This window comes from Amphiura filiformis, chromosome 12, assembly GCF_039555335.1.
Source record: "Amphiura filiformis chromosome 12, Afil_fr2py, whole genome shotgun sequence".
NCBI lineage: Eukaryota > Metazoa > Echinodermata > Ophiuroidea > Amphilepidida > Amphiuridae > Amphiura > Amphiura filiformis.
In genome coordinates this window covers 18,145,814-18,158,975 of record NC_092639.1, presented here as the reverse complement: position 1 = coordinate 18,158,975, position 13,162 = coordinate 18,145,814, and the positions used below count along the sequence as shown (strand labels likewise).

General features: G+C 38.6%; 1 protein-coding gene across 1 annotated transcript in view; it reads right to left on the bottom strand.

The window, feature by feature from the left end:
• LOC140166680 (uncharacterized) overlaps positions 1 to 13,162 on the bottom strand; it is a 55,869-nt gene that overhangs the window by 30,621 nt on the left and 12,086 nt on the right. Inside the window, exon 4 of the mRNA XM_072190178.1 lies at positions 1,210 to 1,338. Coding sequence (XP_072046279.1) covers positions 1,210 to 1,338 — 129 coding nt within the window. The remainder of the gene's footprint in view (positions 1 to 1,209; positions 1,339 to 13,162) is intronic.

The window sequence follows — 13,162 nt, the reverse complement described above, 5'->3', positions numbered from 1 at the left end:
AAAAAATAGTAATATTAAATGAAATCCTGGCACAAATAAATCGTCTTCATTCAATTGTGCTCTCTTTAAAGCAAGTAAAAATAGCTTGTACACTTTCAACATGGGAACACGTTTTGACGTATCTACAATTAGTAAAAGATGTAGCTCAGCGGCCAGCCAACAAAAAAATGTCTATTGCAGGTTCTATACGAGAAACAAGAGTTTCTCTCTGAATTGGCCGTATTTTTACGTGTACGAAAATCAATCGCATAATCGTGTTCACTCAAAAATTTAGGGTTGGGTATCTATAGATTCTATAGAATTTAAGTATAATATATTTTCGATGGTAATATATTTTCACTTTCAAAGTTTGTAGTTTTCATAATTGCAATTTCTGAATATTATATAAAAAGCACGAATAAGTCTATAAATGTAAGAGTATCGGATCATTTTGAATGTTAATAAATGCGAAACGCCAGCGGTAAACACCAGCAATATCAGGGATTGCCGCGATTCTTGCAGTAGCTTTTATGAATAGAATACAATAGTGGATACAATAGCGGATACAATAGCGGAACAATAGAGCTCTCTTACGGGCAAATAAACCTCGTCGCGTTTTGCTAAATTTCACTTCTTCTTTTCATGAACTAACCGTTATTTCATTAAGTAACCGTTATTTTTAAACTTGGCAAAACATCGACCGATGTTTTTAATATACATGTATAATACCTGAACAATCACCGTCATTTGATCGATTTACTACAGAATATATTGTATGCTCAAAATATAATTTAAAAATTGCAAACCTGTTAACTTATATATTCGTGTACTGAAGTATACGCTGGCGAAGTTACGTAATTAATCGGATTAATTACCATAGCAATAGGTGAAAACAATTTTGAACATATCGCGCTGCACTAAAGCAGGTTACACGCATCACCTGTGTATGTCTGCAATCATAGATTGAATACAATACTGGTCTTTTAAAAAATCTTACAGGTCCAAGTAATCAGCATGATATGGTTCAATGAAAAGGTACCGCGTGAACGTATCAGTGCAGAGCGGTATATTCAAAAATTGTTTTCACCTATTGCTATGGTAGTTAATCCGATTATTACGTAACTTCGCCAGCGTATAGTGACACGTGAATAGCATCATATGGCCTCAATGGCCGCCTTTTGTCTAGACCTAGGCTACATCTTCCTGATTGTTTATGCTAGCATATCTTACCACTGCACGCGTCATACCACCCTGCCATCAGCCCGTTCCCTCCTCGTGGTGTCTCTCCCTCCACGACGCTCCAACAATTTGAATAGGGGTCGGCCACAATCTTACAATTCTTATTGGCTACTCTGCAAACTGTTACAAAAACGAGATAATTGAGAGTTTTGAAAACACGCGTTTGAACTAAAACCATGCTATTATACAGCTCCAAAACTGGGAAACTGTGTCATAACTTAAACAATCTGCTACTTTATATTTCATGAAAGGGTAATTAATTATGTTTAATTTGAAATTTAATCAAAAGGTCAGGGAACTTTTTCAACGTTACCATTTTATATGACCATACCAGGTAGGCAGTACTTTGTAAGTTCCAGAGTTGAACTTCAAAGCTACACTGATATTACACAAAACCAAGCTTACAGTGAGAGTGATGTTACATTTGGGCCATAACACTCTATCTATCTATCTATCTATTTATCTGTCTGATGATCGGTATACCCAATGATCGTAAGTGAGGGTATGCTGTGAAACTAGTAGTAACGGTTGCCTTTTCCAGAGGTCTATACTTTGAATTTGTATCTATTTATCTATCTATCTAAGCTATGGGGTCAGTCCATGTCAAAACAGACTGAGTGTACACCCACCCTCTTGGATTATGCTCTCCTTTGGCTCAGGGGTACCTTTCATGGACCCCTAGGTGAGGTCACAAGAAATAAATTCAAATTCAATTTCGTTTCCGAATGGCGGGCCATCTAAGTTTGGCGACCTTGACCAAAATTGGGAATTTAAGGTGTCCAAATGACAAAGCGCTCTCTTTGAGAGGCATTTTCTTCTTAATTAAATCAGTTGTGACCCTCTTTTGAATGTGGTCACTCACTGGCTGTGTCTGAAATGCCTAATGCCAAAAAAGATTGATTTCGGAATTTCGTTGGGATTTCAGAGGGGGTCAAAATCAGCACTTCATACTGTTCAATCAAATTATCTTTCATTTTGAAGGACCCATGATAATGCCACAGTGCACTTATAGGTCCTAATTATGTTCAGAATGGATTAACCATGTGCCAATGTCTAAAAAAAATAAAAAAAAAGAGAAATTTCTAGACCCCCTACAGAATTTTAGGCCCCCCTAAAGTGGTTCAGCCACAAATGGCGCTTAAAATCGGCAAATTTTGACACCTAATAACTTTAGGTGTACACCAGATATGAATTTCTAGTCCTTTGCATCTGAAAGAATGTAGTCTAATGTTACTAGGAACATAAGATTTGTTTTGTATTTTTTGTGTTTTGATACTTTCAAAAAGGTCGTTGACCTATGAACATTTTTCGTCATAGCGCCCTCCTGAAAGGTCTGACACATAACAAACTATACATTTTTGGAATCCTCATGACCATACGAGTAATTTGATATATTACTTGACATAATTGGGAGCATTCTGAAAATTTGACCCCCATAACCTGTACTTTGCATGTGCATCGTTGCCAGGAAGTGCATTTTTGACCCCCTTAAAAATCCATACAGAGGATTAGAAAGTAGTTTTTCTTATTACTTGACTCAAGAGCAACTTGAAATATCAGGATAAATAATACAAATGGCTATAAAGTGATCAAAATATAAAAAATATCATACTAAAATTGGCATTTTGTACCGTATCCTGTATGCATGGTATGTTAGGCAAAAATGACTATTTTTGAAAGCGTCAACTTAATACTAAAACACAAAAATACAAAACAAATCTTATGTTCCTAGTAACATTAAACTACATTCTTTCAGATGCAAAAGACTAGAAATTCATATCTGGTGTACACCTAAAGTTATTAGGGGTCAAAATTTGCCGACTTTAAGTGCCATTTGTGGCTGAACCACTTTAGGGGTGGCCTAAAATTCTGTAGGGGTCTAGAAATGTCTCTTTTTTTTTAATTGCTCATAGACATTGGCATATGGTTAATCCATTCTGAACATAATTAGGACCTATAAGTGCACTGTGACATTATCATGGGTCCTTCAAAATCAAGATAATTTGATTGAACAGTACGAAGTGTTGATTTTGACCCCTCTGAAATCCCAACGAAATTCCGAAATCTATCTTTTTGGCATTAGGTATTTCAGACACAGCCAGTGAGTGACCACATTCAAAAGAGGATCACAACTGATTCAATTAAGAAGAAAGTGCCCCTCAAAGAGAGCACTTTGTCATTTGGACCCTTAAATTCACAATTTTGGTCGAGGTCGCCAAACTTTGATTGCCCGCCATTCGCAAACGAAATGGAATTTGAATTTTTTTCTTGTGACCTCACCTAGGGATCCATGAAAGGTACCCCTGAGCCAAAGGAGAGCAAAATCAAAGAGGGTGGGTGTACACTCAATCTGTTTCGACATGGACTGACCCTTTGTCAATCCATATTCATATCTTTTATTGCATATAAAACCACAGTACAATACAATATATATAATACAAGCGGAGCATAGCAATGCAATAATTACGCAATGATGAAGAAGACATAAAAATTGATTGAAACCAAAGATGGTTGGGACAATTGCCAGATACCTCAGCAAATCAGCAAGCCATTATCGCTGCAAAATAGTTCGAACGCGCTGCTTCCAGATAATATTTGAGCCAATGGCTGCGCTAATGCTGAGGTATCTAGCGATCGCCTTACACCGCCTATTTGAAAAACCAAGCATTTTTAGCCCAGAAGTGACTTTGTTGTGTACACTTCCGAGGCTACCTATAATAATGACAATTGTTTTGCATGAATACGGCGTGTCCAGGGTGATGTGCTGATTGAGTGGTTGGTAAATGTTGAATTTGGTGTTATAACATGAGTTAACAAAAGCATCAAATGGGCATGATATTTCAACAATAAAAGCTTGCATGGTCTGATGATCACAGATAAGGAGATCGGGTTTTCTGTGACGGATGTATTGAAAATCGGATTGAGTACCAAGAAAGTCGCCTGTTATGGGTTGGTCACTAAAATATCAAACTGGGGTGTAGTTTCATGGTTTCCTCCCTAATAAGAGCCACAATACGGTCGTGTCTAGCAACATAAATGTTTCTGAAATGCATACAACCATTCATGATGTGGGATACAGTATCAGCTGGATTGTTACAAATACGACATGTTTTTGGGTACGTGTTGGGGTAGTATTTGTGGAGGAGAGAATTACACTCTAAAAGTTGTAGGCGTGATTTGAATATAAAACGAACAAGATTATCATCTAAAGCCAGATTTGACAGAAACTTTGAAGACAAAACCTTGTCGCACTTAGTTTTGAATATTCTGCCTTGTGACTCCAGGTTGCTAAGTCTGTTTATGCGTTTATTGGTATGAGTCTGTTTGAGGTGGGTGGAAAGAGCAGTATGTGATCGAAAAACTAATTGAACATCATCATGTTCAGAAACAAAAGCATACACATCATTATGAAACTCTAATTTCAGCTTCTCTCGCATGCATAGCTCATTTAACTCAACCCAAATGGATTTAGGCCAGTTGACCTTACCCTTTTACTACTCTGCCCTCTCCATCAACTTCACAATTCCCAAACAAAGCAACATCAGGATCATCCTCAGCATGAAAAACCGCTTTTCGTTTAGTCATATGCAGCTGAAAGGACGACCGAGCACTGTACTTTGTTTGGGGATCATCAGAATTTAGACATTGTAATAAAAAAGACACCTTTTTAGCAACATACATTGTAATAGGACTTAAGATTCCTATCCCCCCTTTGCAAGAAGGAATAAATATGATATCCCTATTGGAAGAATTGTTTAAATTAAACCATTCACGAAAATGTTTTACAATGCCATCCTCCATGGCCATAAGAGTCTTCAAAGGAATCGTAATATTACTGAAAAAGAAATTTAAATACATACATACATACATACATACATACATACATACATACATACATACATACATACATACATATATTCATATCTTTTATTGCATATAAACCACAGTAAAATACAATATATACTGCGCCAATAAAATATCCTTACACTTGGAAAAATAATCACACTTTCAAAACTGAACAATATTGGGGTAAATTTGTTTTTTTAATAGATGCACTATCTGAACCTGCACATTATGACACCACATTGAATCCAATGTGACTTCAAGAAGCAAAGTTACAAGCATTTGATTAGACGAAGTGACAAACTGGCCTATTCAAAACTATTCGCTACTTGCACGGTTCCGCCATTATGCACTATGTGCGGGGAGAGCCTCGAACTGGCAGCATACATGAATGGGAATTGAACTAGTCATAACGTTCTGTGTAAGGTTACATAATTCTTCCTTTCATGTATGCTGCCAGTTCGAGGCTCTCCCCGCACATAGTGCATAATGGCGGAACCGTGCAAGTAGCGAATACAGACTAGACATCTGGTTTGAGAGTGGTGAATGGCTACTTTATGCGTTTGGCTTTAATTTAAAACAAAAAGAACAAAAGAAAACTGAAACAAAAGAACTGACAAATAAAATGAAAGTTATGAAAAGTACAGAGAAGTAAAAACTGAAATAAAAACTGCTTTAAATAACGCTTCATTGAAGAAACTGTGTTGCCTCTTTGTTTCGCTTGTTGGAATCTTTTTTGCGCCTTGTATAGACCAGTTTGTCACTTTTAAAACTGGACCTTCGTCTATTCAATTGCTTGTAACTTTACTTCTTGAGGTCACATTGGATTCAATGTGGTGTCATAATGTGCATAATTAAATAGTGCATCTATTAAAAAAAGTGTAAGGATACTTTATTGGCGCAGTATATATATGTAATACAAGCGGAGCATAGTAATGCAATAAATACGCAACAATGAAAAAGACGAATAAAATGATGAGAAACCAATATTATTATGGTTGGGACAATTGCCAGATACCTCAGCAAATCGGCAAGCCATTATCGCTGCAAAATAGTGCGAGCGCGCTGCTTCCAGATAATATTTGAGCCAATGGCTGCGCTAATGCTGAGGTATCTAACGATCGCCTTACACCGCCTATTTGAAAAGCCAAGGATTTTTAGTCCGGAGGTGACTTTGTTGTGAACACTTCCGAGACTACCTATAATAATGACAATTGTTTTGCATGAATACGGTGTGTCCAGGGTGATGTGCTCATTGAGCGGTTGGTATACATTTATTTGGTGTTATAACATACACAAAAGCCACACCACTCCACGCCATACATAAATTCTGCCAGTCACATTTCCCCAATATGAAATTTTTTTAAAGTAAAATTTTAATTTCAATTTTTCTTCATTAAAGTTTGGCGGAGGCAGGGTTCGAACTCACGGCGGCGGACTGCTTTGGACACACTATGATTATGAACCCAGCGCCTTAGACCACTCGCCCACTTGTCTTGTTGGAATTCATTTGAAACTTATTTGAAGATATAATCGCAACTTCAACATAGGCCTACCACGTGACAAGCAAAGGCAGAAAACGTACCATATTTTGGAATTTTATTTCAAATAAAAACATTTATGTGTATTATTAGCGCTCAATTGCTGTTAACTGCGTGTTTTATACAAAAATATCCATTATATCGATTTTGACACGTGCTTGTGTCTCAGTACATTTCCATGGTCAGCATGGTCAGTAAAATACTATAGAGAAAAACCTACCATTTTCTTGTATACACGTTCGATGTTTTGATCAGGTATGTGAATATTCGACATTAGACCCAAATTTTTTTTCAGGAAATAAAAGATTAGATTACCATAAAAACGAAACAGTAATCTTTTGCCGGGTCTAATGTTATTTATACATAAATTTTCAACGTTTTTTCTATCTTTATTCTTGCTCAATTAAAAAATATTTTGGCGTATATAAAATTGAAATAAAATTCTCTACCTCATAAACGACATCAAATGTGCCACAATTGGGTATCACGAATCGTTATATATGATGTGCAGTTAATATTCATATTTTCTTTTATACAGAGGATGCTTCAGTTTTGACAGGAAAAATATTTTCTTGAAAACCCTCTCACTCGGTTATTTTAAAAAGGTAACCACGCTTCCCTAGAATATGCAATAAATTAGCATTACAATTTTTCTTATTCTAACAGCAAGCGTTTCTAGAATGTATTATGGCGAAATGTGGTGTGCACAAAAGCATCAAATGGGCAAGATATTTCAACAATAAAAGCTTGCATGGTCTGACGATCACAAATAAGGAGGTCGGGTTTTCTGTGATGGATATATTGGAAATCAGATTGAGTACCAAGAAAGTCACCTGTTATGGGTTGGTCACTGAAAATATCAAACTGGGGGTGTAGTTTCATAATTTCCTCCCTAATAAGAGCCACAATACGGTCGTGTCTAGCAACATAAATGTTTCTGAAATGCATGCAACCATTCATGATGTGGGATACAGTATCAGCTGGATTGTTACAAATGCGACATGTTTTTGGGTACGTGTTGGGATAGTATTTGTGCAGGAGAGAATTACACTCTAAAAGTTGTAGGCGTGATTTGAATATAAAACGAACAAGATTATCATCTAAAGCCAGATTTGACAAATACTTTGAAGACAAAACCTTATCGCACTTAGTTCTGAATACTCTGCCTTGTGATTCCAGGTTGCTAAGTCTGTTTATGCGTTTATTGGTATGAGTCTGTTTGAGGTAGGTGGAAAGAGCAGTATGTGACCGAAAAACTAATTGAACGTCATCCTGTTCAGACACAAATGCATACACATCATTATGAAACTCTAACTTCAGCTTCTCACGCATACATAGCTCATTTAACTCAACCCAAATGGATTTAGGCCAGTTGACTTTACCCTTTTGACTATTCTGCCCTCTCCATCCACTTCACAATTCCCAAACAAAGCAACATCAGGCTCATCCTCACTATGAAAAATCGCTTTTCATACATACATGAGAGCTTTAGTTACACGCCATTTCAAAAGATCACAGCGTGAAAAACCAAAACATGTGCAAAATATATACAAGAAACAATTGAAAAACAAAAGAAAAATGAAGAAAGCAAAATAATGTTTGTGGAAACAGGTGGGTTTTGAGGCCTTTTTTAAAGGCAGAGACTGTTTGAGCACTTCGCACAGATGACGGTAAATTGTTCCAAATCAGAGGTGCATTGTAGGTAAATGCCTTGTCGGCAGCGGATTTAAAAGTCCAACTGCGTATGATCGGCACATTCAAACGTGTGCGATCTGAGGCGGATCTAAGGCCCTCGCGAGGATTATTAAGTTCCAGACATGATGACAGGTATTCTGGTCCAATGCCGGCAAGGCATTTAAAAACATACAGCGTGGCTTTGAATGTTATTCTATGCTCTACAGACAACCAGTGGAGCTGATGTAAAAGCGGCGATACATGGTCCCTTTTCTTTGCACAAAAGATGATTTTTGCAGCCCAGTTTTGGAGGGTCTGAAGGCGAGCGATATCAGTAGTGTTGGCACCCATGAGGAGAACATTGCCATAATCAAGCCTGGATAAGATAAGTGAGCGGATAATGTCATTACTAGTATCAAAGTCCAAGAATCGTCTAATGCGAGAGATATTGCGAAGGTGGAATGAAACACTGCGTGTGAGTGAAGAAATTTGGTTACACATGGTCATGCAGTTATCGAAGATAACTCCAAGATTACGGACTGTTTCCGATGGTTCAATGGCCTCACTTCCAATTTGGAGTGTGACAGCAGACATCTGGTTCTTAACATGAGATGAAGCGGAATTCAGTCTTCTCACGATTGAGTTGAAGCATATTGCACGTCATCCATGATTGAATGTCACCAATGCATGATGTCAGAGAGGAGAGTGCACGATCAATGGACGACTGACATGCCGGGTCAAAGTTGGTATATAGTTGCACGTCATCTGCATAAAGATGGTAAGAAAGGCGGTGTTCGCGTATGATTCTTCCAATTGGGATGGTGTAGATGCTGAAAGATATGGGACCAACAATTGACCCCTGAGGCAGACCGTAGTCGAGGGCACACTTCGCTGATTGGCACCCATTTACACATACACTGGTGGTTCGTCCGCTGAAATATGATTTCATCCACTGAAGGGCAGTGCCACTGATACCAAGTTCTTGATGTATTCGCTGAAAAAGGATGTTATGGTTGACTGTGTCAAAGGCGGCACTCAAGTCTAATAACACAAGAAAGACCCTTGTCGATGATGAAGAGATGTCATAATATCATCTTTGACCTTTAATAATGCCGTCTCTGTGCTATGTGCTGCACGATATGCCGATTGCAGTGGCTCACCCAAATTATTATCTTGCATAATTATGTTTGGTAATGCTATTTAAACAATTCTCTCAATAACCTTAGATAGGAACTTAATGTTCGATACAGGTCTATAGTTCTTTAAAATGTTCCTATCAAGAGATGATTTCTTAATCAACGGACCTATGATGGCATGTTTTAAAGTGTCCGGGAACACACCTGTAGATAAAGACAATTTGACAATTTTGGTAATGACATTGACAAAAACCTCACAGTTGCTTTTCAGAAACCAAGTGGGTACTGAATCTAGAATACAATGTTTAGCTGCAAATCCATTAATAATCTTCATAACATCATCTGAACTAATTTGATCAAACTCAGAAAGAGTACATGAAACATGACTTTGATACACATTTACACTCAAATCATTGACACAGTTTCTTTGCTGCTCCAGACCTTCCTGGATCTTATCAACTTTTTCTTTGAAAAATGTAGCACACAAGTTGTCACAAAAAGTTGGTAGAGAGTCATGAGATGGAAGAATCTTATTATTGTTATTCAAAAGGCTATTTACAGTTCTGAACATTGATTTTGAGTCAGCATCTTTCAACTTGCCTTGTAGATAAACCTTCTTAGCATTCTCAATCATGGTATTCACGAGCTCCAGTTGTTCAAGGTAGAGTTGGTGGTGTACCTCAAGACATGTTTTCCGCCACTGTTTCTCATACCTACGGCGAACTCTCCTTGCCTCATGGATCTCGTTGTTATACCATGGTTGATGAATACGACTGCTACGGGTTTTCTTTATAACAGGAGCATGTTTATCTACAGTGGCAGAAAGAGCATTCTCGTTCTGACAGTTCATTGTTGACCAAAAGTCATTTTTGAAGGCATCTAAGTCGATGTTCTTGAAATTCCTGGACGTGATTTCCTCCTTTTGGACTTCTGGTCTCGGAACTTTGAGTTTACAGTAGATGATGTGATGATCAGAACCCATCCTTGGACCTATTGACCAGCTTGCAACAAGGTTCTCCTCTTGTCGTGAGAGTATCAAGTCGAGGGTATTACCATCCCTGTGGGTGGGACCGACGATATGTTGCTGCAGGTTCCTTCCACCGAGGACAAGAAGTGACTCGCATCATACTTGGCAGGTTTATTTACATGTATGTTAAAATCACCAACATATGACCTTGCCAGACAATGTGTTGATGTACATTAAAAATTCGTCAAACTCGGTAAGGAATTGTCTGGTGGTAAACTTGTTCACTTTAGATGGAACATTGTCTAGTATGATGGCATGTTCAAATGAGATGGAGTCAAATGTCTTAAGTAAAAGTTGGAATTTTAGAGACTTGTGATGCACGATACCAATACCGCCATGGTTATCATTTGGTCGGGGAACATTGATAAAGTCAAAACCGGGAGGGACAAGTTCTCCGATGGCAACTTGATCAGAGTCAACACTTAGCCATGTCTCTGTCAGGAACATAGCATCTATGCGGCGGGCTAAAACAATATCATGACAAGTTGTAGTCTTTTTTCTTATACCTCTTGCATTCCAGTGGCCTATGTTTAGGCAAGACTGGACAGTGTCAATTGATGGGGTTAGGAATGCGTCTAGTGCATATAGTTGTAGTTGTAGAAGTAGTTGTAGTTGCTGTTTCCCTATCCTTCATTCCTTCCCTTCCTTTCCTTTACCTTCTCCTTCTCCTTGCTTCGCTTTGATTCTTGCTTGCTTGCTTGAAACACTCCTATACTACGGATGAACCCAACTTGCCGCTGGCTAGCCGAAAGGTGAAAAGAGAAGCAGATTGAGTAAGTCTTCTCCTGCCAGTACATAGCCTCTCCTATCTCAAGACTTCTACATAACCTCCACGTCGGTCACTACCGGTAACTGGGATCTTGCGACCCCAGGCAGATATGTAGGGATCTCGGAGCAACAAGCGGCCCTAGAGGTGCAGTATGCATGACCCACCGGCGTGTGGATACGCTCTGGTGCTCACCAACGCTTGTCCCAGCTATGGGTTAAATAGTTAAGGTAGTCCACTACCTTAGGCGGATTAGAGATTTAATCTCTACAACGGCAAGAGGGTGCTTTGAAGGTAATTCATCGAACAGCCAGTGAACAAAATCAGGGAGTCCTGAGACCTGAGCAACAACTTGGAGCTTCTGGTTGGAGACAGAAGCAGCAAGTGCTGAGGGCGGATGAAGAAGGGATCTTTCTTTCATTCTCAACGGCCACTGGACACCTGTTGATAGGAGTTGCGACCATCAACAGTATTTAGCAAATGAAAGACATTATGATGGCGAAAACTAAAAGCACCAGGGTTAAAGCCCTGCAAATCTTCCTGCTGGTGAAGCCCTTCACATCAATTGTGGAAGTCATGACGTTGGTACCTCAAATCCAACTGGAAGGGTGGCAACTGATGGCGGAATCAGCAGGGGAGCCCAATTTCTGAAATGTAAGAAACCAATTAATATTGCTACAATGAATACAAGGACATTGAAAAACCCGCACAAACAACTTGAACTGTGTGCATTAGCCAAGAAATACAGAATTGAAGTACTTGCTATCCAGGAGCACAGGATAGTTCACAGCGACAACAGTGAACTCCAATTTGAAGATCTCCCAGAAGGTTTCCAACTGATAACAGCCTCTGCCTACAGAAATAAGATAGGAGCATCAATAGGTGGAGTGGGCATTCTTCTTAGTCCATCTGCTAAGAGAGCAATGTTATCTGTCAGATTCATAACACCAAGAATTTTACAAGTTACACTGGGTGGAAATCCAAAGACTACCATAATTACTACCTACTCACCAACGAACGTCTCGGATGAAAAAGATGTTGAAGAACACTACAAACAGCTGAATGCAGCTACAAAATCTGTACCTGCTCATAATGTATTGATAATTGCAGGAGATTTTAATGCAAGAATTGGACTTGATGATGCAAAATTTGCATACCACCAAAACACAAACAGAAACGGAGACTTCCTACTTGAGTTTGCACAGGAGAACAACCTTATCATCACCAATACCACATTTCAGAAGAAGAAGTCAAAACTTTGGACATGTGTGCTGCCGAGTGGATTCAGGGCACAACTGGATTATGTTTTAATCAGGAAGAAGTGGAAAAATTGTATAATTAATACACAAGCTTACAACTCTTTCGCAAGCACAGGTTCAGATCATAGGATAGTGACTGCAAACATCCGACTCAGTCTAAGAGCCAACAACAAATCACCTTCAAAGAGAGTGAAATATGATTGGGCTAAACTAGCAACAGACCCTGAACTTCAGGACAGGTATACTCTGGAGATTAAAAACAGATATTCTGTTTTATCTGATGATAGTTGTGCAGACCAAACACACAAATATAATAACCTGATTCAGGCCAACAAGGAGGCTGCTGAAAAAGTAATGCCTAAACTGCCAAAGAAGCAAAGAAAAGCACTTTGCTTTGACTCAAGAGTTGAACAAGCTAGACAACACCTAACAGAAGTCAACAAGAGACACGTCAAAGAGAATACCAATGATACTCATTTAGAATTTGAGCAGAGCAAGGATGAACTTGACCAGGCATATGAAAGAGCAAATAGGGAGTTCATAGAGAACAAGTTGAAGGAATATGAAGAGGCCAATCTGAACCACAGACATAAACTAGCATGGGGTATCATCAATTGTGTTAGTGGTAGGAAAAAGGCAAGGAGTGGAAGACTAAAGGATGACAACAAAGAAGAAAGACTGAAGAAATGGCATGACCA